Genomic DNA, 25,510 nt, shown 5'->3' on the forward strand with positions numbered 1-25,510 from the left:
TATTTTCTCTCTCGTTTATTATCTGCCGTACGTTCACGATCGAAAAAAAGTCTCACACGGCTGCGGGCGACAAAGCTCGGAATTAAAGTTTTATCCGAACGATGCCGCCGAATCTGTCGATTCCAATTTCAAACTATTCCACATCAAACGATGTGCTTGTTAATAGCGCTATCGGAAAAGATCGATATCGGGTGACCACACGCAGCTTTATGCGAAATTTCGTGTCTCTGTTATGGATATCGATAAATATTCACGCGAAAGGAGTACCATTTATTGGCAAACAAAGAGATGTTTCAATCGGCCAGATTGCAACATTCACGGTATACAAATTGTTATTTGCTTATCGAGAGAAAGCGTTCATTTACGTTCGATTGGTCGACGGGCCATTACGTACTAGTATGACTAGTTCGCGTTTATTTATAAACACCGTATCGACTTCCGTTTCCGAGACAATCGAAACAGCAAGGGCGCATGGTATCTGTTAATTCGAAGGAGTAAAAACAATCGTCAACCGAGCGTTTTCGAGTTTTCGTACTGTAATATCGTAGAATAGATTTGAATTAGAGATCGATTGAAAATAGAAAAAACCGTGTACGTCGTCCTTCTGTGGTTCGTTTACATTTAAGAGCGCCTATGTGACTAAAGTCACTTAGTTCTTACAGAGATATGAGAAAAACAAGAAACGACGTTAGAGCAGAAGGACGGTTTCGTGTTTCAAGGGCGGACGACCGAGAGGTCAGAGTATGCGAGTCGAAAAGCGAGTGTGTTAGAGGTTTCGAGTTGTCGAAGAGTAGAGTCGTTAGAGGTTTCGAGTCGTCGAAGAGTAGAGTCGTAAGAATTGATAGAGTTGTTAGAGAGAGAGAGAGAGAGAGAGTGTGTGTGTGTTAGATTCGTTGTGACGAGAGTGATCAAATAACTGTAAAGTTATTTGATATAGATACGAGTATTGCATTTAGTTTCCGTTAAATAAATATCGTTCTCTGTCCAATTTATATCTGTATATTCAGTTTAATATTAATAAATTGTAAGTAATCGGAAAAAAATTTCTATCCTTATTTTTCGATATTACAGTACGATGCTACTACGACCATTGTGATTCGACGAACGATTACATACTTTGGTGGTACTATCATCGACCAACTTACGTCATATCGATAATACGGAAAAAGAGAATTACCTGGTAGTGGTGTTCGTTGATCCTCCGGTGTTAGTCGTTTCGATCGGCAAGCAATTGGTCGGCAGACGTCGTCATTTGGTTGATCTTCGATCGGTCTCATCGGTTTATCGACAGTCACAGGCTGAAGTATCGCGCGTGGATTGGACCAGAAATCGGTGATGAGTAAGATACTGGCTGGTTTGCTGGATCGTGAGATGCCTTGGAAAGGTTAAGCGGAAGATGAGCAGGGTAAAGTACGCGTAGGTGGTGAGAGCGAGGGAACGGGGGAAAAAATCTGGCTGGAAGGTAGTAGGTGCGGAAGCGCGTTGAACCGAGTACGTGCTTTCCTTCGAGAGTTTGGCGCGCGACTGTGCTACTGAGGCCAACCCGGGCCACCATCAACCCTCTTATGGCTCTGTCCCTTCGTTCAAACCCCTCTTTACACCCCTCTCCCTTCGCGCCACTCGTCTGTCCCACCCCGGTTCGCGCTCCCACCAGAATTCTGAGCGTCACATACTCCTCCGTTTCCCTCTCTCAACCCCTACCGTTCACCCTCTTTCTCCTTCCGGCTGGTTCTCGCATTGCCAGCCTCTCTTTCCGTTCCACGGCCCGTCCTTCACCCCTTCTCTTCATCGACCTCTCTCCAGCGTCCACCTCTCCCGCGCAGCTTCATTATACCCTTTCCTCCATGAGCAGCTTCATCCCCCTTGTCTCTCTATACCACCGACTATCCTACTCTCTCACCTCTGGCCACTTGCTGGGTTACCTACCCCTACCAGCTAATCTCTCTTTCTTTCTACCCCACCCTTCGCTTCTCTTCCACTCTTTCCTCCTTCCCTTCCTTCCCCATTATCCTTTGTTCTTGCTCTTTTTCACCAACTCGTTATGTCTTTATTTCACTCTGTCGGCTTTCTTCTACCCCCGATGTTTCGTGTCGCGTTCGCTTCTTCTCTGGCGTTCGCCCGACGATCCTTCTCCCTCCGCGTCCTCCCGCCCCCCCCCCTTTCGTCCTTTTCGTCCGTTCGTCCTCCGTCTCGATGTCTCGATCTTCGTCCGTTCTCGCGACCTCCCCGCGTTCACCTGTCCTCTATCCTGCTTCCCTATAACTTGTCATCCTTCAGTCCCGTATACCTGTCTCTGTCGTACGAGCAACCCCTTCCTTCGACCCCATCGTGAAATCACCAGCGATGTGGACCGGCGGTTAGCGACGGTGCGCGCGCCGCAATTCAAAACTGCGGTTAGAAGGGGTCGTCGAAGATAAGGATGAGCCCTAAATATAGCGACATGGTGCTTAAAAGATCCTCATCCCAGGCCCTCGGCTGCTTACCTCGCCTTACGTGCTCCTTTTAGCGCCGCCACGAATTCTCCGCACTTCCCGCTCCAATGCCCGAAAGCCAATAACCCGTTCGACATGCGTCATACGTCGTTTAGAAACGCCGAACTCCCTTCGTACGTGTGTGCTCGTTAATTTTTCCATCGATTGCTAATGGTCCTGCGTTGACGTGCAATTTGGAAAATTCTAGCGAAACCTTCGTACAATTGGCAGACTCGCAGGATCCTTGCGACTCTTTGTAAGATCGATGTTGATCCATAACGACGCGAAGATCCACGCCTGCTATTACAAATATATCGACTTTACCTTTTCTAATTGCCGACGGACTTTAATAAAAATTCCAGTCCGATGATACAACCGAGTTAGTCGCGAGAAATTGCGAAAGTTGCGAGAAAGTTTGCAGATGCGTCTTTATGGAGTAGAAATCGCTTTGGAGCAAAGAATATTTCGAGGTGAATATACGATCTCGTTGCTTGATGCGTAATTTCAACGATTCATAGGCGATCTCCGTGATCAAGCAACGATTCCGTTGTAACGATTCCATCGATGAACGAACGATAAACGTTTCCGACGACGTTAGATGTGTCGACGGTGTAACGCGAATCGCAGCGTGACGCGTGTATAAATAAAGATCGGCTAAGCCTCGTCCCGCTCTGTAATTACGATGGAACTAAGCTGGGTATTCTGCGGATCGGTGATCCTTGCGTCCTGGGCGCAACGCCGCCGTGGTATCTCCGCTCGGACGAAACCAATTTGGAATTAATGTAACGTCCTGCGAAATTAGCGTGACGTCCTTTCGGATAGAAACGGCCAACCTCCCGATCTTTTGGCGCAGAGTCGAAAAATAATCATCGTTCGTTCGTCGATATTGTAGTCGATCGTGAACATATCTGCCTACGATCGAGACTTTGAATCGTCATCGTCTTAAATTTATATCTACTGTCGTATTTCTCTATGCGATAAGTATTCGTGACAAGTGTACAAACGCGAAGTTATTAAATCCTTGGAAATACATATTACTACGTATTATTTAAATTTCCATTTTTTATCGATATTTGTAAAGATCCGAATTTGTATAAAAATTCCCGATTACGTCACAAGTAATTAAAATGGAAAATCGTTTCAATAGTCGCGAAAGATCTTTCAGGGACCATGACAACTGTATCCTCTCTCGTCCAAAAAATACTTTCATCCGAGTAATATCAGGGTACCGTAGAAGCGAAGCTAAGCTCTATTATTAAATCTAATCTACCACCGTCCCATTGCATTTCGAATATCAAACGGTAAATTAGGAAGAAGGTTGCCGATTATCCATTCGCGTTGCCTGCTAAAAATCTGCGAGAACCTTCGTTTCGACCAATAACACGTTAATACGATTAAGCTACCATTCTTTCCGACGAGGCTGCTAGCGAATGCGAATCACGTGAGCGGGCTGATTCAACGCGGTAGTAGTAAGGTCAAGCCCGCGTCCACGGACAGAGGGATTACTCGCGCGAGATTAGATACTGGATCGCAATGCGTTAAATGAAAGGCGACATCAGAACAATAAGTACTCGGTACTGCTTCGCGTACGTGTGCTGGACACCAAACACTCCGGCTGCTCGTTCTATCTCTTCTCGTTAGTCCCGATGGTCGGCGTGTTTCATGTGCCATGCGCGACGATACACCTATCCGCGTGCACGAATTAATAATCCGGCGAATCGAGGAAGATTTATGTTCGACTGGGCGATGTGTGTGTTTGTGCGTGTCACCTCGAAACGAAAAAAAAAAAAAAAAGGAGAGAAATCGCGGTGAACGGGAGCAACCAGCGACCATCGTTCCCGTTGCACGATGGGAAGGTGTAAACGGAGATATCGGCGACGAACGAACGAAATAATTAAATAAGTAGCGTTACGGATTTTCTGTTTTACCGTAGCGTTTCCTGTTTTTCGTAAACCTAAAAGAAACTTGTAAAGTAGCATTTCGAAAGAAGAAGAACGATCGTAATGAATAGAAGCGATCAGTGATCGTCGTCCTCGTTAAGTAATGTAAAAATGTAAACGAAGATTTCAATGACCTAACAGTAAGTAGATGGATAATATTTTTATACGATTTTCTATATTGTAATCTTTTGTGCTTCCGATTGAATCCAAATGGAGGTTTCTAGGTCCTTGGAAAAAAAGAAGAGAAACGAGAGCGAAGAGAAACAACAACAGGCTGTTATTGTCCTCGTTAGTCGATAGAAAAGCGTAAAAGAAGATACGAATAACGTATGGGCAAAATAAATCGATAAATAGATTACGGTTTAATAAAATTTCCCTCTGTTATCGTTATCTTTTATTTTTTGATCAACCGAAAAGAAAGTTGCAGTAGGACGAATCGCGACTGAGAAATCGTCAGTGGGATGTCTAACGAGATGCATTAGGGACTCGACTGGAACGTCAAACTGTACCGGATTCCGAACATCGAGCAAGCAACACGGCAGAATGAAGCCAGTTCGCGGAAACGCAAGAGGCTGGCATCCTATTTCGCATTAGATAGCTATTGTTTCGAGGACGATTGTCTGTAGCAAAGCGTCGACAGTAGGGGGATGAGAAAACGCATTTTAAATATTCACCGATATCCAACGTGCTCGCTTGGTGCTGTTCTTCGTTCCACGGAATTGCGAAGCATCGATCGGCTCGCGATGCCCGCTGCGTTTGGAAGAAGCGAGCTATCCGATTATGCGACTCGCCGATCGAACGCTCGTCCACCATTCAGTGGTATAGCTAGAGCGATGAATATCTGGTTCGATGCATGAATTTTAATTAAAATTGTTCGCGTTTCGCGTTAGAATCTCTTTCGATGACAAATGAAGGCTGCGGTCTGTACTACGATCAAGAATCTGACTTTCGTTTTTAATTTCCCATACTCGAGGATTATTTGCTCTAATTATATGGAATTTGGTTTATTTAATTGATCCAACGAAGACAGAATAAATTATACAGTTACGGCGTATTATCAAGGAACAGGATCGTCGACGACTACGACTGACATGAAATTAGGAATACAAAAAGGAAAAGGATGGACGCGCTAAATGGACGAGGTCGAGCGTCGATGGTCTGGGTTGGGCATGGAGAAAGAGAAGAAAGTGAGACGAAAAGAGAGCTGGCACCGGCTACACAACCCTTGCCGATAAACCGACACATACCAAACCCTTTCCCCCCGGTTGACAGTTTACTCGCGGTTCACTTGTCATCGGCAAAGATACAAAGATAATTGGTCATTGGGGTATATCGTGGCGCGGGTCGGAGCGAGATAGACGTAACCAAGTACTTTGAAGAGGACAAGCACTTTGAACAGATTTGCTTTGGCCGTTGTTTCGGCCTGGTATTTTAGTTTAGATCAAAAGACTGACGATACTAGCCAATTCAGCCGTATCTAAGCTGCCGACTCTCGCTGTCTCTCTTTCGTCAACGGTGTCGCCCCGCGTCCCACTGTCTATTTATCTCTAACTACGTTTCTCGGGATTTCCACTTGCATTCGCGCCATGCCTATTCGAATCCTGTTGCATATATGGAATATGCACTTTGCGTCCCTTGGCTTTGATGCCACGTATAATACCTGGCTGGTTGCGGCTGCGAAAGAGACACATCGAAATCGAGCGAAATTAATTCCCAACCAGACCTGTTACTACCTAACCGTTAATAAGATTTTCTTGTTGTCTGATTAATAGCCTGGCTTCCGGCTAATGCCAGCATTTGTCTCGTTTTCTTGGTTCGCTGGTTGGTTGGACGAGACAACCAAAGAGAAGGGGGAACGAGTCTCGCGAAAACGTAAGTGAGATAAATTCGATTCTCTCTCGTAACCGGAGTATCAGCGAGTTGTCCTTGAATTCTACGTACGTCTGGCTTTGTACGCTTTTTCATCAGGCAAGTTCCGAAGTTCGTTCACCTTCTCGATGATATCGTCGGACGATCGAGCTCGACTTTTCAGTACCGAATATAATGCCGAGGACAGAAAAGACGCGAAGAAGTGGGAGGCAGGCAGGCAGACAGAGAGGGGAACCGATGAAAATGGTGCTACGAATGACGACGAGGTACGGGAGGCGGAGAAACGCCACTGTCGAGCCTAGGACCGACATGCATGGTTCGCAGATTTGCATCTCAATGGCAAGTAATATAAATTACACGTAATTACCACCTGGCCGTTCGAGAGAGCAGCGAATTTTATTCCGCGCTATTTCGAGCCATAGTCACTTGCTCGGAACCGTGACTGCGAGCCTCCTGGCCAAAGATCGTTTCGATTCACGTGCCAAACCAAAATTTAGTCCTTGCAAAAGACTCGCGACTTTCCGCTCTTGCTTTTCGAAAATCACGATTCACTAATTACAAATTCTTGTCCGTGAAACGGTTTCCTCAACGGATACAAGCGAATAAGTCTGATGGTAATGCGACGTCGGCTTTATTATTTAACGCATCGATTTACGATTACAATCGCGGCGACGTCCACGCCTCTCTGAGTTACAAGAAAGTTTTTCAACGAATTAAACCATCCAATTATTGTCCCCGCTTTCCAACTCAAGTAATAAACATCGAGTGCGATAACGATCCCATTCCCAGACACCGAGTAGCTAGAGGGGTTGAACGTCTTCCGCCAGTAACGTATCTAGACTGTGCGCTACTCGTTTATCGTTCTTTCCCTTCGTGTCTTGTGCAATCCAGCGGCACGTCATTATTTATTAAATAGCAGCGATAAAGAAGGAACATCGTCCTTTAATCCCGGGCTGTTGAGACACTCGTTTGACACGGTTTATCGTTATCGGATTTCACCTATCTTAGCTCGTAGACGCTAAATTAGCCAACGAGATTTGTATCCTCGCGTCTCGTACACTCGAATCGAAGCTTAAACGGACCTTTCTCGTAGCCTATTTCGACGCAACGTTTGGAATTAGCGAAAGAAAAGCGCCTCTCCGCAACACTGTACGTTGTTGGCCGTCCGTTTCGCGTCCTGGCGATAACATCGCGTGGCGTTTAATCTTTCAACTTTTTCCTCGAAATGCTCGACGATGGAAGTTTTCCAGTTTGCCGGGAGGAAGTAAGCCGGCTGAGCGGCCGCTAACTTCGATGCCCCGGCTCTTTTTAATGTTTATGCTTTCGAGGCGCTTAACGCGCCGCCCTCTCGCCCGCCTCCTCCCCATGAATATGGCGCTACGAACAGCTAGGCGCGCTGAGTTTTACTCGCCACGGGCCGCGACTCAGATAATTAGAGAAATATCGCTTAATAAAGTTCACTCGATGTTCGAGCAGCCCGTGTTGCTTCGAGGTAGTTGGAGAAACTCGGGGGTTGCACCTGATCCTCCACCCTCGAACGCTGTTCCAGCCGAAGCTGCCGCGGCCTGTGCGCACCTTGCCTCTCTTATTTTCCTGCTCTGCGCTTCCGAGCCCACGACGATGGGTTTACGCTGAAAACATGCACGCTGAGCACAATCGAAACTTCGCTAAGTGCCTGCCAACGGTTCGGATTAGTCGAGCCCGGTTACCTTCTCCGGCAGGAAACACTTGTAATTACACGAAACTCCAAGTTTCTCTTACTTTGATTTCAATCTAGCCCGCGTGCAGCGACGCGTAAGGTGTCGTTTAGCAACTTCCAAACGAATAATCCATTCTCGGCCTCGTTGCGAAATTATTCAGTTGCTGCTCGGATTGTTCGTTAGCTGCGTGAATCGTTCATATTTTCTCAATCCCCTCCCTCGCCCGTCGTTCTCCCTCTATCCCCATGCTGTTTCTTTTTTTTTTTTTTTTGTCTCGTTTGCCGGTTCGTCGTTTCTAGATCAACGCATAACGCGTTTAAACGACGAGATTTTAATGAGAGTTCACGATGGCGCGGAGGAGGAACAGGACGAAGAAAGGCGACGACGAAACAAGGATTTCGAATGGAGACGCTACCGATTTTAGAAGCTATAAGTCAACCCCGACGCGCAATTATCCCTCCTTCAGGCGTCAGGGACCCTTTCTATCATCGTTCGCCACGGGATTCCTGCCGTGATTCGACCCCGCAGGGTTATAACTTCTGAAAATGACAAAAAAAAAAAAAAAGGCAGGGGGAAGAAAAAGACGGGGAGAAGGCAAAGGCGGAGATAGGAAGAGGAAGAGAAGCTTACCGGGACCATCGATTCACGGACTTTCAAAAAGATTATTTATCCTTTGGAACATGCGGAAATACCGCGACCATTCTACGTTCTTCAGCCGTAAATAAAAAGGCATCTACGCAGCAATAACTGTAAAAACTTCAAAATTGTTCACCGTCGACAACTTCGTTTCCCTATTCAACAGGTATTCAAGATTCAACATCCTATTTATCGATCATCCTTATAGCGTATTACTCGAGACGTCGGAAAGCCTTTAACCAAGCAACTTCTGAACAAACTTCTCGTACAGCGGCACGACAAACCGTTGGAAAATGAATCGCGGATGAAAATCGTGGGAAATCAAACGATGTACAGAGTAGCCTACGTATATCGTCCTCTGGAAGAGAACGATTTACGTAGCGTGGTCTGACGAACGTTCTAACAGATGATACATCCTTGCTCGCAGCTGGAAGTTCCTGCAACGTTCGCCCCTGACCATTGTCCCGGTTAAAAGCGGGGTTGCGCGACGCGAAAGGGTCATCTCCAATTCGGTCGACATCTCGACGAAAAGGGGGTATCCCGTAGACGCGTGCTAGCGTGACTCCTACGACTGATATCGGTTGGCAAAGTAAAGGCTTTGACCGAGGTTTCGTGTATGTAAATATATATATTGCGGCCTGCTCTGCGACGATGTCTACGACACCGTGCCCGGACTAGGGTTCCCTATCGATCTAGTAGCTTGTCCGAGTCGCTGCAATCCTAGAAGAAGAGGAAAGAAAGAAGCTGCCGGCTCCGTCGAGGATTGAACGCGGAACAAGGCGACGAGTGTGCATCGGGGTTATCCGGATTTCCTTCCAGTGGATAACGAAATCGTTCTCCCTGTATACATTTTTCTTTTCGTCTGTAATTTCTTGCGAGTGACTCGTCCGGTTCTGTTATATCTTCGTTCGTTCTCCTTTTTTCCAAGTTCGACTGGTTTACACACAGTCCAATTACGAGAGATTGCCAACTTTTCAAGTAAAATGAAACAACGTTCTGGTCGAACGGTGGAAGCGGTGCTCGATTAAAATTAAACGAGGCCGACCGATCGATCCTTGGTTTTTCGTGTAGATACAACTCGGCCTATGTGTCGATGAATCGCGTTCTATTTACGGTCAGTTTGGAGGCAACGAGGACGAGGGTCCGGCGCAAAGGGCTAAAAAAAATAGGAGATGACGATGATGACGACGACGACGACGACGACGACGACGACGGCGACAACGAGCAACTACACATTCGTCCGTGGACGAACGGAGGGGTTTGGTGTATCCATCTGGAAACACTTGGACGGCCACGCTCTACCCTGCTTGCGTCATTACGCTCGCGCACCTTTTCTTTCGCACTTCCGTCTAATTGCTTTGCTTACGTGCCAAGAGAAGGGGGACACGGTGTCACGTGCCGCGGCTGCACGACAAGCAGTTCTATTACTTAAAACCGGATCTCTGGAAAATTTTTCTCGCTCCCTTTCGAGGCGAACGCGTAATCCTACAGACGTACCTTTAATTTCGTTCCGTGCAATTCCGTTTCTTCTTCGTTCTTCGTCCGTAAACGGTCGTCGACCACGATAACCAACGTAAGAGGCGAGAATTTTGTTCGGTTCGTTCCTATCGACGAGCAAAACTTTGTACTTTCAGACCTGACACGATAGGTTCGATGCGTGGAAAGTTCAAAGTCAGAATACGAAGGGCAGGCGTGTCGCGAAGTTCTCGCAACGATTAATCGTACGATTGATCGCGGATGACCGTGTCTGCGTAGCACGCAACAGCCGATGTGTCATCGGGTCAAAGGACAACGAGAGACTGGCCGATGCAGCAGTGCTGGCCGTCGTCGACGATACGCCGTCCTTTGGCAATAAAACGTGACGCACTGTCGAAACAGAAGAAGAATCGCGTTATGCCAGCGTGCCTCGGCTCTGTAACTATGCCGGGAGTAACCGTGACGGGTGCGGCCTTCCGGGTGAAACCGGATGTTCGTTGAAGTCTATTACGCGTTACTGTTCAACATTGTGCAATGTCACCGTTCGAAGAGTTTGTTGAAATTTAACTGGAACTCGAAGAATGGAAGACACTCGAGATTCATCGAACCGTAGTTAATGCAAAATATTACTCTTGTCTAATTTTCAAGCATCGATTTCACGCTAGGCTTGTACCAGTCGTTGCGAGCAAGCATCTTCCTCTGTTTTCATCTAGCCCGACCGAATTCGCTTTCCTTCTTTTTCTTTTAGGTGTATCGTGGATTTTCGTTCGCTCGGCGTGTTATCCAATCTACAGCTGGCCAATCTGTTTATTATACGAAGCCAGCACCGTCTCGCGTCTTAGCGATTCAATCAGGAAGCGTGGAAGCTGGTTTTTGCCCTGGAAATTCGTTAAACCCGTCGGAGGGTGCTCTCTCGTTACAGGTATACAGAAACTTTTGCCTACAGTAATTTCCTGATTTTCGCTGGGCGCAAGGTGTACTAATCTATCGATGTAACTTAATATACGTGATAATCCACTTGAACGCCGGTTGTAACTATTTTTTCGTATTTTATATTTATCGTAGGGAAACGGCTGGAATTGGTCGAACGAACGAGAAAGATATCGTGATAGAGCCGGGCACACCAGTAGCCGTGCGCCACCGTTATATACACTGTCACAAACTTACTCGACAATAGATCGAACTGACTCGAATGATCAGCAGGAAGCGCTTCCCATTTCGTTTGTGAATAGCTACGCGCTCACACGTTTCGAGTTCTTGTGTTACACGTCGAATGAACGTAGCGAACCGGATCGCCCTAGAACCACGCTTCTCCGGGGCCTATGTTGCGGAACAAAAAAAAAAAAAAAAAAAAAAAAAGAGAGAAAAGGAAAAAAAAGACGGTCGTTCGATTTGATCATCCGCCATCGGTGCGGACGCCTTTCATAATCGTAAGTGTCGCGTACCAATATAGAGTACTGCTGTCCCAGACAGCCACGAATCGAATCGACGACGAACGAGATGAAAGTGGAAATTGATCGATTTATCCCAATTTGCGGTTAAAAGTTGCAATCGCGGGGAAATCGTGGCCGCGATGTCGCGCCGCCGTAGATTTGCATAACGTCTGCTCGTACGTGCGGCGCGCGAACTGAATCTCGATCTTTCCGGGAATAGTCAGGGTTGAAAGGTACCCGTTGAAAAGTAGCGATTCGAAGTGCCGCCACGGTCGAGAGGACGGAGTTTTTAAATGCAAACTTGATAGCATGAATAAAAGATTTTGGCGAGGCATCCAAGTGCGCGAATGCCAATGCGATCTGACAGTAACCTAACCGTATTACGAACGGTAATTGCCGATGTAGAACGACGCTGATTGTCGTGTACGATTGTGTACGGGTAGCTAGGACCAATCACCCTGAATAACGTAGGTTTGCTTCTGTCGCCTCGCAATTACTTTCTGCCTTATTTTTTTCTTCCTTTCCTTTTTCTACTTCTTAGCTTTTTTCGGTTGCGGTCTGCTCCAAGAGCAACACAATGCACAGAGTTCGATCACCTTGCGGTGATCCTTTGCCGTGAGTCTGTATGACAGGAAAGCCGAAGATTTAAATTGAAGTAATTAAAACCCAGGCATAAGAGGGGGAGTGAGAAAGTTGGGTATTGTCAGTAGGGAGCGTGCGCCTTGTTAAATTTCTCGGTCGAGCGCAAGTCTCTATTCCAAGTGGAGCGAAACGGATGGCCAATGGCCAATGATGGCGCGGTGTCCTTCTTCCGCTTCCGCGGTTTCCTCCTCGTTTCCCTTCGTCGACTTTTTCGGTACCCTTTCTGCTTCTTTTTTAAGGTCTTCTTCGCTCGCTTTCTTGTCGTCGTCGTCGTCGTCGTCGTCGTCGTTGTCGTCGTCTTTTCCTTCTCACCCCCTCTTCTTCTCCCGTGGATACTATCTCATGGGAAATCCCTTGAAAAGGAAGCATAAAGAATCACGCAACTAACGTATGAAAAGCAACGTGATACGGTAATTTCTAAAAAAAAAATCTGGCCGGAGAGCAGTTCGAATTTTTAAGGCTCGATCGACGAGGCATTGGGAAACTAGAGACTTCGTTTCGTTGCGATTCGTCAAAGGAAAAAGCAACGACGAGGGGATAAATCGCGAAAGAGGCGACATATAGAACTTCGTAGCTTCTTTGCCGGTTTCGATTTTAAGTAGCTTCGGCGTTAAGCTGATGATTCTATGCCGTGTCCCTGCTGTCGTTGGCAGACGGCAACAGGACGCCCGGCTTCTGCGATACATTTCCAATATTCCTCGACGCCTCGTTTGTATTATGTCGCTCGCGGAACTATTGACATCGACAACGAGGACGATTCGTTCGTGGTCAAAGGAATCGGTTGGATTGACATCGGATCGTGTTATTTGCTATTTATTATCGTCGCGCTGAAAGCATCGTTCGTTTTCATTTTGCCAGCGCAAAGTAGGCGAACAGAACACCCGTTAATCATCAGTTTCTCGAATGGAAATCGCTTTCGAATCCTATTTTCATCCCTCGACATATTTTTTATCTCTCCGCCGTTCTTGTTTTTCAAAATTCTATTTGCTGTGGCAATATTTTATATTAAATACGCGAGAGTTTATTTGCAACCGTAGCAGATGATGAAAATAACCAGCCGCCCCCACCCCCTGCACCTCGCCTCCAATATTATAACTCTTCGGATATTTCATTTTCCAGTACGATTGAAATCGCTGCTCACTGCCCGATATTCGTGCAAATAATGATATCGAACGGAGCGCTGCGAAATTTCTCGCTGGACGCTACTGATCGCTCCGTAGCTTCGCAGGTTAACCCTTCGTTTCGTACGCAAAAAGGGGATAGATAGAGGTGGGGGATAGGCTTTTGACGTCGTGTCATCGGCTGGCCGTATCGGTTACACACAGACATTTCGTTCATTTATAAGCGTAACGGAGGCGAGAAATTCTGAAATGCGGGCCAGTTTCGGATACTCATTTTGTATTCGCCCGACATTTACTGCCACACAATCATATGCAATTAAAATATTCATGCGTCGGTTCGATTTAAACCACCGGCGCACACAGCGACAGTTGGAAGGCTATGAAAATTTCACGGAAATTGAAATAATTCGTTTCGATGCATCGGTATAAAAGGGAAAATCCCGCACAGATACTTGTATGCATATACATCGGTAAGAGCGGTATATTTGTGTGACACGGTGAAAACGAAGAGCAGCAGCGATATAAAGAACGAGGCACACATATATGCGCGCGCGCGCGTTACGTCGAGACATCGTCACCGTTGATCGCCACTCTCAGACTCTTAATTTGATTAATATCCAGTTCGAGATGCGCGAACTTCTCGTCGTCTTCGATTAGTCTTAAAGAGCTAATATCCATTGATGCGATTTTCTTCAAAGCTTGCGGCCGTGGTACCTATAACGATAAGTAAGAGGATTCAGATACATCCGTTAGGAATGTTACGGTATATCCTCGCGCAAACAATGGCTTTCATTATCCGCTGTCTTTAGCACAGCGTCGTGGGTTACGGTACAAGAGTTAATTGGAGAACGAACACCTGACGACGATTTCGTTGATCTATGGAAATTTTATCGTACGATTAATAACGCGGATGCTGTTACCTCCGGATGCTGTTGTAGCCATTCCACGAATCCTCGTACGCTTCTCAAATCCAATATATCTTTCCAAACGACTTCCATCGTTTCGATATCCTTGGGCACGTTCTCGCATTGCAGCCATTTCTTTCGCACCTGATTATTAGGCGGCACGAATCGAAGCTTCCAAGGCATAGCGGTGCCAAAAGCTTTTACTTTCGCCGGTGTTTCTTCCGCTTTCGCGTCTTTCATTACATGCTTCTTCGTCATCGTGAGCTTGCTCGCACCGGGTGTGTTTCTCGTTAAAGCTACCTCTGCAGGTACCACCGGCATTTCCTGGATCGACATCTGTTTGAAAGAAAAAAGAGAACAGATGAAAACAAGGAATAAAGTGTTCAGACGCAATTAAACGAGACAGCTGAGCAAACTTCTCGCGAGATTCAAATGGAAGAGGATGCTTGCTTCCGAAACGTGCTGTTCAAAGTAATTAGAGTCTCGTTGCCGATATTTAACAGGAATTAAATATTCTCCGACTGTACGATCGTTCGTCGCTGTGAATAATCGTTTGCAGGAAGCGAGTAAATATTAGAAAGATTAAAAGCTGTCTCAAGAGCATACGTATAAAGGACATGAACGATATTTCTCTTTAACCTGCATCGCTCTGCAAGCTTCGGCGCTGAAATCGATTTCAAACATATCCCTGAGAACCTCCTCGTTGATGACGTTATCCGTCCCGCCTAAAGTTTCGACCCATTGGCAAAAATCCTTGCATATCTTTCTCATCGAGTTTTCGGCTCTCATTTCCAGCGTAGCGTCCGGATCGTAGCCTTCGAGATCGCGTTCCGTCAAAGGACGCCACGTAACCACCTGACGCGTAAAGAGATTATTCGTCTTTTTTTCTTCCCTTTCGACCGACATTTTCTATTTCATTTTCTTTCCCTTTTCTTTTTTTCCTTTTTTTTTTTCTTTTATCTCCCTGGCCGTTAGGAGATTACTCTATCGCTATCAGTCCGATATCGCACCTTACGTCTTGGTTTCATCAGAAATAGAGCGTAAGGATTGTATCTACGACGACCCACTTTCTCCTTGTCAGCGAGCGATTCGGTGTCTCTCGGTGTCGGTGGATGCACCTTGATAATTATAAAAAAAGGCTATCTTTAAAAAGACGAACCAAAGTGGAGCAACTTGTTAAACTAAAAATAGTGAGCGCACGATACGAGGACGTTTGCTTTCTGCTTTAAAAGAACAGACGGTAATATCAAACGTACTTCTAAACTATCATGCGTGGACATCGTGTCTTCGGTAATTTGCGTTTTACCGATGTCGAACGGATCTTCGAACACAGCTTCCCTCTTCTTTGGAAGCTGTTCCGGCATTCCCAGCAAAGGTGCGACGAGATTGTAAGTCTTTCGAGGTAGGACACGTCTGAGGAGACGGGAATTACACACGGGTGGCTGATTGACGGAGAAGGATAAGTTAGAGGGGAATTTATCAGGACACAAATAACGTTTAGAATCGACTAATAACCTTGTCAAATTCGTAATCATCTTATTACGTTCTTTCACGTTCGAATCGGCGTTCTCGTTATCGTTCTTTAATCGTTCCGAAAATTCTTTGCACAATATTTCCAACATATCTATCGACGAAACGTTCTCATCGAGATTTTTCAAAATTTCTACGATCTCGTGCGGTTGCGTAAGCGGCAATTTCGTCCGGGCTCTCGCGAAATCCGTAGCGGATAATGTTTTCAAAAGGCTGTCGTCACGAGTAGCGTCCAATTCTCGTAATGCGGCGTTCGACGCGTCCCGATGTATTTCCGAGCTATTGGACGCGGTATCCATTGATACAGAAAAACCAGCGAAACTGGTTTCCTTTCTGAGAACGTGTCGTTGCTTTGCCGTACTCGCTTCGCCATTTCCAAGCATCAGTTTGTCCAGCACGGATTTTGCTTTCGTTAAAGGAGGCGGAGGTGGCTTCTCGTCCTCGCCTGTTTCGCCCTTCTCAAGGACTTCTCCAGGCACGGCTCTTGATCTTGCCGAAATGTCGCCGTAAATATCGATAGAAACGCTTTTCTTCAATGGCATCGACTCGAGCAAGGCAATTCGATCTTGCAAAGTCGTCGGTTTTCTGCTTCTTAAAGCTCGCAGGGGCTCTAAGCTCGGCCTGAAATTCGTGGGGGCATGACAGGGTACTAAGTATTTCGGCTTAGGTAGATCGTCGCTGACCGAAACTACAATCGAATCGTCTTCATCGGAGCTTATGCTGCGAGACGAAGAGAGAACCTTCGTTCGTTCCAGAGACGTAACACGCGTAACATCTATCGTAGCTTCGTTTAAATTCGTCAAAGTCGTGTCATCGTCTTGTCGATCCTCTTTGGCTTTCTTCGCGATCACATTAGACGAAGGCTCTGACTCTGAGATACTTTTTCCCTCCTCTTCGTCCGTTAGTCCTTTCCCTACTTGGTCTTCTTCGAGAGAGTAAGTGGCATCCGCAATCTCGACCACGTTTTCAAAGTCATCAGATTCGACGAATGCAACGTCGCATTCAAATCCAAGGTCCGCCTTATCAACTTGGTCGGTCAAAACTCTTTCCACTTGGTCCTCGAAGTTTGGTATGTTCAGAGAACTCGAGTCGCTATCTTCTAACGAATCCGTGGGTGATACCACTTTCGTGTCTTCTGCGATGATTCGTCGCAAAGCGGTTCTAGGTAGAGATACTTTTCGTTGCACCGGAGTTTCGAACAATTTATACATACACGGTAAACATTTGTCGCGATTCCTCCTTGGGAAACTGGATAATTTTGGAATTGACGAAAGAATACGACTCGATGGATTTTCCCGGTCCTCCGGGTAGACGAATTCTGGACTTGGCCCCGATGTGTAACGCGATCCCGTAGAAATGGTTCTTGAAATTGTCTCGTCGGATTTCAAAGATGGACATTGGACGTCGGTGCGCGTGAATTCTGAATCGTCGAGAGACTTCTCTTCAGAAATCGTCTGCAAATCGTGAACATTTGAAGATTCTTCGCTTTGCTTATCTTTCTCGATGCGTTTAATCCTTGGGAGCTCTCGTTTTCCATCGTCACTCGCGAAAGAACCGTCTCCTAATTTCAAAACTTGTTCTTCTTGCAGATTGTCGAAAGGTTTGAATTTGAAATCCAGATCTTTGTTCTTCGTTAAACGCTTCAACGCCTTGTAGGCAAAACGAGCGGAATACTTTAAGTAATCTTCATCCGTTAATGTGTCTTCATTTTCTTCTTTGATTTGATTCGTCGTAGATCGAAAATCTGCCACAAGTTTCTTATCTTCTGCTTTGACAATTTTGTGGCGTGTTCGATCCCTCGTCTCGCGCTCTTCTTCGTCCAGTAATCTTAAATGTTTCTGTAATTTTTTCAGTTTCAATCGCAGATCAGACGTCGTAGGGTATGCACCGAGAATTGGTAGAGTCGGGAAATTTTCTCCTTGTACCTTCCGTTCATTTTGGACACTGAAAGAAGTCCGAATATGATCCATTTTACCTGGGCGAATTTTCCGGAAACTAGGTTGAGGATCGTGGCTATCTAATTTTGGAATTCGTACAACTTTAGACGATGTGGTAAGGCAAGCCGTTGTATCCAAACTTTTTGGAGCAGCTCGAAACGATCCCTTTAGTATCGATTTTGGATACGATTTCGTGGCGTCGCAATTCCAATACCTATTCGACTTAAAGTTTGACCTTATGGGAAGCAATTTGTGCAAAGAATTATCGGATGCATCGCAATCGTCTGAATAAGAGTTAGAAAAAAAATTCCGATTAGATATTTTATCCTGAATATCCGAATTAAGATCGATAAGTTGTGAATCGTTTTTGGAAAAGGTACGATAGGATAATTGAAGGGAAGGGTTTCTTACTGTGATCAGTCTCTTCTCTTCGTCGTCGCAGAATTTCTCCCAGTATTCCTTCGATTTTGCAATCGGATATTCCCATCTGCCAATAAATGAAATTTTTGTCAAATCTATTCACACTAACGTAGAAGTAGTTCCGTAAGTTACGCACCTTTTTCCAGTGATCTTCTTACTTCTGCAATCGTTCTGCTTCTTAGATTCCCGTCTGCACGAGCCACTCATGTTGCGAAAATCTCGAATATATTTAAACGTGTACACGTTCACTATCTATTTACAAGGAATATTTTTAAACCTAACCATTAACCTTACGTCTACGAAGTTTCTTCAAATATTTGATTTCAACTATCGATCAAACAAATTTTGACCAAATTCAGGACATACATACACATGTCGAGAATGTGACGATGTTCTACAGGGGTTACATTGTATACTAATTGTATAGAGAATACCGTACGAAGATATGTCATCGAGTTTCTAACCGATCGACAGTCGTAGAGTATTGTTAGACGTAGTAACAGCAGTTTTCTTCTTTTAATTCGTTACCTCTTAACGTGGCCTTTTCTGATTGTGACAGGGTCAGCACCGTCACAAATTCCATGCGGATCATACATATATTTATACTTATTATACTACGTGCATATGGTTTGAGATTCTATCTATTTCAGTCACTGATTGTATCATACAATAACCTGATAAAAGACTTAATTCAAATCGGTACTATACTCAATCGATAATATCGCATGTGACATGAAAATGATAAGGATGTCAGGCGACACCCGACACATGAGACACGAGAAAGTATTGCAGGTCACATCTATTCTGTGTCGCGTTTGTCATTCTGTCAGTGATTCTAGTACTCTACTGGATCGATAACATCGCATGTGACACGAAAATGGTAAGTTCAGGTAAACCGCAAAACGTCGTACTCGAAAAAGCATTGCATGTCACGTTTATTCTGTACCTCGTCTATTATATTACAAAAAAATAACTATGTAGACCAAATTTTTCATAATTCTATCCTTTTATATATTAGGCCATAGTAATGTAGAAATAACTTTTTTTTTAAATAAATGTAACTCTTCTTAGAAACCCTGTCTTATTACAAACTAAAACTTACCAGTTACAGAAATCTAGGAACTTTTTGATATTTGATGGTTGTGGCAGAATGGTTGTAACCATAAAGAAATGCTCATTACAAACTAATATGTAATAATAATTACCTTGTTTTTTATTTATATTATAAAATGTCAGAATTCCGTGATTTAATAAATGCCGTTGCATGCTTGAATAAAAGTGTTTCCAATTTTCCAATTGGAGCGATATCGATAGAAGATTTTAAACCAATTGAAGAAAAAATTACAGCCACACGAGAATTATTGAAGTGTCTAAATGCCAAGTTATTGATACTTAAAGCACAACATGATTTTTGTATGCCATAAAATTATTACATACCAACCAGACCTTGATGGTGTAAACATTATGTCCTATCATAATTTTAGATACAGCAACTGAAGAACCAGTGGAAGATCTAAGAGACACAGTAACAAATTTGCACGAAGCAACAGCAAGTTCTCTTATAACTAATACAGCGATTAAACTATGTCTTCATTCCCATAGCATTCAAGCTATTTTGGAAGGCAAAGAAGGTAACAGTGATATGCAAAGGTATAAAGAATCAAACAATCTAAACTTGAAAATTTAGAATTGAAAGAAAATATTTAACTGTTCTAATATGTTTCTAGAAAAATTTATGCATATATGCGTAAGCTTTTTAGTTTGAACGACAATATTTTAATAATACAAAAGGAAATAGACAATGCGATAAAGGAGCAGTTAGAATTAAAAATTCAATGTCGCAATGCATTGTTTGAGCACAAACAATTTTTGAAGGAACAGGAGGAAATATGCAACAAAAAACTAAAAGAAATGAACCCTGAGTTAGCAATGTAAGTACATATGCGCTTAATAATACATTAGTGAGATTTTTAACTCAAATTTTACTAAATGTTTTCAGAAATAAGGAAAAAATAAATAGAACTATAAGAAATATTAATATAATGCAAAAATTAATTGTAAATTTTATTGCTGCTTCTAATCATATGTTATATAAAGATCCATTTTTTGTACAAATGCTAGAAGAACATAGAGAGCTAGTTAATATTGAAACAGTGCTAAAAATGTCTCAAAATAATTTTAAGAGCAAAGAAGATAAAAGCAGCTAAATATTTAAAAGAATAATATTTATGTAACATTTTATATCATTTATTACTTTTGTACTTTAGCTTGTACTATATTTTTTATGCAACAATATTTCAATTAAGAACAAGATTTCAAATAAAACATACTACAGTACTTTTTAAATAAAACACTTTTGCTATTATTAGGTACAAACTTTTTTGTTAATGTAATGTAAATACTAAGATCATTGTAAAGGATGAAGAAATTTTAAAGCACATCATGTATCATTTTCTTTTGTTTTATAGAAGAAATGTATATGAAATGAAAATTCTTAAAACAAAATAAAAAAAACTTAAAAATTAGATCTTTTGTATTCTCTCTATTTACCGCATACTAATATAACTTGAAGCTTTGGAAACAAGTTCTTTTTCTACAATATGCGTTGAAAAAGAGAATAAAAGAAGCTCCAAATGTATAGTCAAGTAGTCAATTTGCATAGTCAAAATAAAAACATACAAGAAATCCAGTAAGAACTTCTTTTGTTTGACTAAGTGCGCAGGCACAACGCTTATTTACAGGAAAAAATTTTCGCGCAATTTCAATGTCTTTTTCAAATTCTATTAAAGCGATTTTTATCAGACGGTTTTATGTGTACATATATATATATATATATACACACATATACATATACATATATATATACATAAATATATATGGTATATATATATATATTAATCGATAAATAACAATTCGTAAGCCAGTGATTACGAATTAAAAGATAGGATTTCAATCACAGCTTACAAGTACGATAGAAATGTATTATGTAGGGGAGAGAGGTGCACATTTGTTGACAAAACTAATGAGGACATGATCCATCTTGTAAATTACATTATATCATCTATATTACGTGAATTTAACGCGTGAAATTTTTATGGTCCGGTGTGTCTTTCAGTCTCGTGTTTTTTCACCATTAGGATGCAAACCGCTCTCCACCCCTCGTATTCCAACGCTTGCTGGCGTAAACACAGAATCCATCGGAATAGTACTCAAACAATTTAATTTCTATGTACATTAATCTTCTTTTTTTTTTATCTTTAATAGATTATTAGTTTCGTAAGTGGAAAGAAAACGAATCCACTAATAGAATAACAAAAGCACGTTAAAAGTGAACAATGTCGTTCCATTAATATAATAGAATATTCTCGCTCAAAAACTTCAGACGTCATTGTCTTTGTGTTTGTAGACATGTACGAAATGGACAAAATATCTTCGAAAAGCATCTTCGATACTTTTAAATTGTCTCTATAAATTAGAAAATGGAATAATTCATTAGCAATTTCCATACTCTTCTTCGTTCGATTTCGTCACAAAGAACACATTCACTTCTCACTGGCATCATTTATGATTACGCGGTAATAAAATTAGTCGATCACTGCCGTTGCGAGACAGTGGTAATTACTGTAGTAACAATACAGCTTAGTAATCGCCATTATTGATATTGTTTATGCATATATGTATATGTATATATAATCTGAAGCTGATACATATCCGGATATCCGACATTTCACATATTTTAACTTTTCGTGTTTCCGTGTGCGTACTTCTATATCCATTCCAATAATTCTTATTTACAAAAATGAATCGTCGCCCGATTTTTATTTTTTCTTTCCATAGCATAACGTCTCCTCACTATATCGATAAACTTCTCAAAATTTCTATAACGTCATCAATCACATTCATTACATGGGCATACTATCATAATGCACATGAGCTGCCAATTCCATATAAATGGCAAATAATCATCGAACACAAGCTGCAGAATGCTTTAACAACGAATACATGCTACACAAACTTTTATAATAATAATTAAAACGCACACTGACCGTACATTATCTAGATCATGTTCGCAGAGCGAAATGTATCACGTGAAAAATTCACTAAAAAAAAAAAAAAAACGCGACACATTGATTAACATATTAGCTAGAATTGAATGCGTTTTTTTTCTTTTTAAATAAATGTTACTAACATTCCAAGGCAAATATTTTAAAGACAGATCAAAATTTAATAATAGCTTTACAAACTTTAGCCCTTGCCTTACAATGAAAACGAATTGGAAATACATGTAATGGAACAATTAAAGAAGATACCAGTTCCATGCACAGAATGCACACAAAAAATAGTCAGGATTAATAATAAAAATAATTAAGGAACAAGTCTTGTATAATCGATACAAGAAAAGAAAATATCAAGTAAATTTTTCAACACATGAATAAAATTAATAAATTTCACTTTGTATTAATTACAAAACAAACGATTGAAAAAAGAAACGCAACGGAAATCACGTATCCTCTACGGATTGATTTGCGATCAGCTCGAGTCTTGCTGGAACATGACCGCCTGTCGTTCTCATAATTGAAAAACGAACGATAAGTCGCGAGTTGTAGCAACTCGTTAAAAGCGAGGAAATGAAAGACACATACATACATTGATCTCGGTCCGATCTATTCGCACCATTTTACAAATATACAAATAATCGTTTTCAAACTCAATCATTGTTCTATCATTAGTAATGGACGATCGAATTCGTCATTGGGACGAGCATAACAACCTTTTCTATACGAAGTACAAGAATGAATAAGAAAACAAAAATATCGTTAAGAAAAGGGGACATACATCCCGAATAAGATAAGGAAACATTTTCTTAATCGCTCACAACCATACTTAACCAGCAGTCAGTCGTGTTGTATTTAAAAACTGGTGACACATGAAAAATCGACTAAAAAAAAGACTACAAGCTAAATTGCAACATAGTTGCAGCATAATCACGCCAACGATATGTGGCTGGATAGCGATATAAATACGGAGACTCTCTCGTTTCCACAAGATTCACTCGCGCAGTTTTCTTTCTTTCTTTCTTTCTTTCACACGTTCTCACTTTCATTCTCTTGCGTGTGCTCCCTTCCTCTCTCCTCTCACGGAGATAACTCCGTTCCTTAATTTTGGAATTCATTACTAATATATACCCTAATCGCGAAATTTGGTGTGTGTGCATATGTTTGTATGTGTATGTTTGTGTCGTATATGTTCCATCGAGAGATCATGCTTACAAACGATACTAGTAACGAAAAAGTAAGAAAACGTAAGAGGCATTAGCTTCTTAAGCATTCGAGTAACACGAAGATTCGTTCTCTTTCCACATGAAAGCATACACACTGGAGGACAACGGGATCTCCTTCCTCTTCTCTTTGTCTTTCCATCACTCTGGTACTCTGAATTTGTTCTCTTTCACTCCGCCAATCGATACCTCTTTTCTATGTTTTCTCTAGGTCTTACATTACCGCGCTCATTCTCTCCTTCCGTCGTAGCATTTGCATTCGCACTCTTTCGCTGTATACAAATCTACCGTCCGATTGTTCGACATTTACTTGCGCTGGCAAGCTTATAAAAGGAACAATATTCTCGGTACATACTCAGTGGGAAGATACAGATAATAACGAGAAAGGAAATCCACAAAGTTAATAGGTTTAGTTCTCATCTCCATTTAAGCGTATTACTTCAAGACATCCGACGGCCAATAACAGCGTAATACATACAGGTGTGAAGAAGCTAGCGACATAACGTTTCTTTGTTAGTTTCTCTTTTTTTCTTTTTTTTGTTTTTTCGTTTTTACATAAATCGTGATACATTCTCTCCTTTCCTTTAGTTTGCAATCTTTCTCTCTCTCTCTCTCTCTCTCTCTCTCTCTAGTGCACCGCGCTCTCGCTTTCGTTCTAAGTACATCGAACGTTTCGTCGTCGGATGTGCTTGGCCAATAATTAATGGATACAACGTGTACGGGCACTCACGGTACGCTAACACGGTACATCGGTATGGCTCGGCAGTGGTACGCAATCGTTGGCCAGACTAGTAGAAGTTCGGACCTTCAGACACGGTAAAGTTAGTACTCGCCGTCTTCACGCGCAGACAAGTGACAGTCTGTCGATTACATCGCCTCTTAAAATATTCCTGTAAGAAGAAAAACATCTTTGCTAGTCAGCCGATTAAACGACTGTCGATGTTGTTTAACAATTCTCTCTAGTTGATCAATCGATTGCGTTTTGTTACAAATTCATTTGGCGAAGTACTGCCCGAATAGACAAGATTTTACTGTGGAAGAAAATTATGGAAAAGACACGTCACAAAGACATCTAATCTGCCCTTTCTTTACTTTCTTTATCAGTCAACAATTATCTAACGGGATGTAATGACATTACAGCAATAGTTTCATTTTTCACTATCATTATTGCCTTTATCAGTTAAATGGTGTATTTGCTTCTGCCTTTACTACTATACTTATAACGATACATGTGTTTACTTTCAAATAGCAATCTTTTGTACATCTATGAAGTAATACTAAGTTATTGGGAATATTTATAGATAATAATATTTTTAGAAAATCTATCGCTTCTTATATAACTTCTTTATATAACTCCACTTTGTCATACAAACAATTAGTAAAAAATAAAAGGACATATTTTTCCGCGACCACGGTACATACTTTTCGAGAATTTTATAACTTCTCAAAAAGGATTTTATTATCTTAATATCTACGTCCCGTATGTCGTAACATGTATCGTCAGGGAATCCTCCAGGAAAATTTAATATCAAGATATACAGAAAACTCGAGACCAAGAAGTAATTCAATTTTTTATTATTAATCAGCCTGCAAATAAACGAACAATACAAGTTTCTCAATTCATAATATGGTCTGCTCGAGTAAAACGAATAAATTCGTTAGAAACGTATAATTTCCTTCAACGACGTACTTAACGATGTTGAAAATTTGTAACAAAACATCCGGTACTATCAACACATCAAATGTTCTTACTTGCTCGTTTAATCGGCAAGGCTGACAAGATCCTTTTCCCCTTCGCCATCGCGCGCATATTTTCGCGTTAAGTAATCTCTTCACTGCTTGGGTGCATTTTCAGAACATCCACGGGAATTTGCATATATCACATCGTAACGCTCTTCTTCTCGTAACTTCGTGGCACAAACATATTAAATAAGCTCTCGAGAAAGTTTTCCACAAAGTAAGTGCACAGTACTGTATAACTATGTCACGTACAGTTTTATATTCCTTTTTCTGTCTCTCTCTCCCTCTCTCTCTCTCTCTCTCTCTCCCTCCATCTCTCTCTCTCTCTCTCTCTCCCTCTCTCTCTATTTTCTTTTGGTTTTAAATCCAGTTGTGTTCGCGTTGATCTAGCAGACAACGATTCGTTCCAAGG

The 25,510-nt window shown here is 42.3% G+C and overlaps 2 protein-coding genes and 1 long non-coding RNA gene across 3 annotated transcripts; 1 reads left to right on the top strand and 2 right to left on the bottom strand.

Annotated features, from left to right (window-relative positions):
* Positions 1-12,964: 12,964 nt before the first annotated feature.
* Positions 12,965-18,946, bottom strand: LOC117206672. Its single transcript, XM_033446189.1, has 6 exons — positions 18,217-18,946; positions 15,450-18,147; positions 15,204-15,311; positions 14,833-15,048; positions 14,209-14,529; positions 12,965-14,002 (listed from the first exon to the last, which is right to left on the bottom strand). Exons 1-6 carry the CDS (start codon positions 18,285-18,287, stop codon positions 13,847-13,849), a joined length of 3,570 nt encoding a protein of 1,189 aa, XP_033302080.1. The 5' UTR covers positions 18,288-18,946; the 3' UTR covers positions 12,965-13,846.
* Positions 18,947-18,967: 21 nt separating this feature from the next.
* On the top strand, positions 18,968-20,540 carry LOC117206676. Its single transcript, XM_033446211.1, has 4 exons — positions 18,968-19,493; positions 19,565-19,730; positions 19,808-20,011; positions 20,080-20,540. The coding sequence occupies exons 1-4, from the start codon at positions 19,310-19,312 to the stop codon at positions 20,285-20,287; spliced, it is 762 nt and encodes a 253-aa protein (XP_033302102.1). The 5' UTR covers positions 18,968-19,309; the 3' UTR covers positions 20,288-20,540.
* A 743-nt stretch (positions 20,541-21,283) lies between these two features.
* LOC117206677 lies at positions 21,284-25,376 on the bottom strand. Its single transcript, XR_004487419.1, has 2 exons — positions 25,111-25,376; positions 21,284-24,248 (listed from the first exon to the last, which is right to left on the bottom strand). It is a non-coding gene; the product is annotated as an uncharacterized LOC117206677 (long non-coding RNA).
* Positions 25,377-25,510: the final 134 nt, after the last annotated feature.

Source organism: Bombus bifarius, unplaced genomic scaffold (genome assembly GCF_011952205.1).
Source record: "Bombus bifarius isolate JDL3187 unplaced genomic scaffold, Bbif_JDL3187 scf7180000008008, whole genome shotgun sequence".
In the NCBI taxonomy this organism is placed as follows: Eukaryota; Metazoa; Arthropoda; class Insecta; order Hymenoptera; family Apidae; genus Bombus; species Bombus bifarius.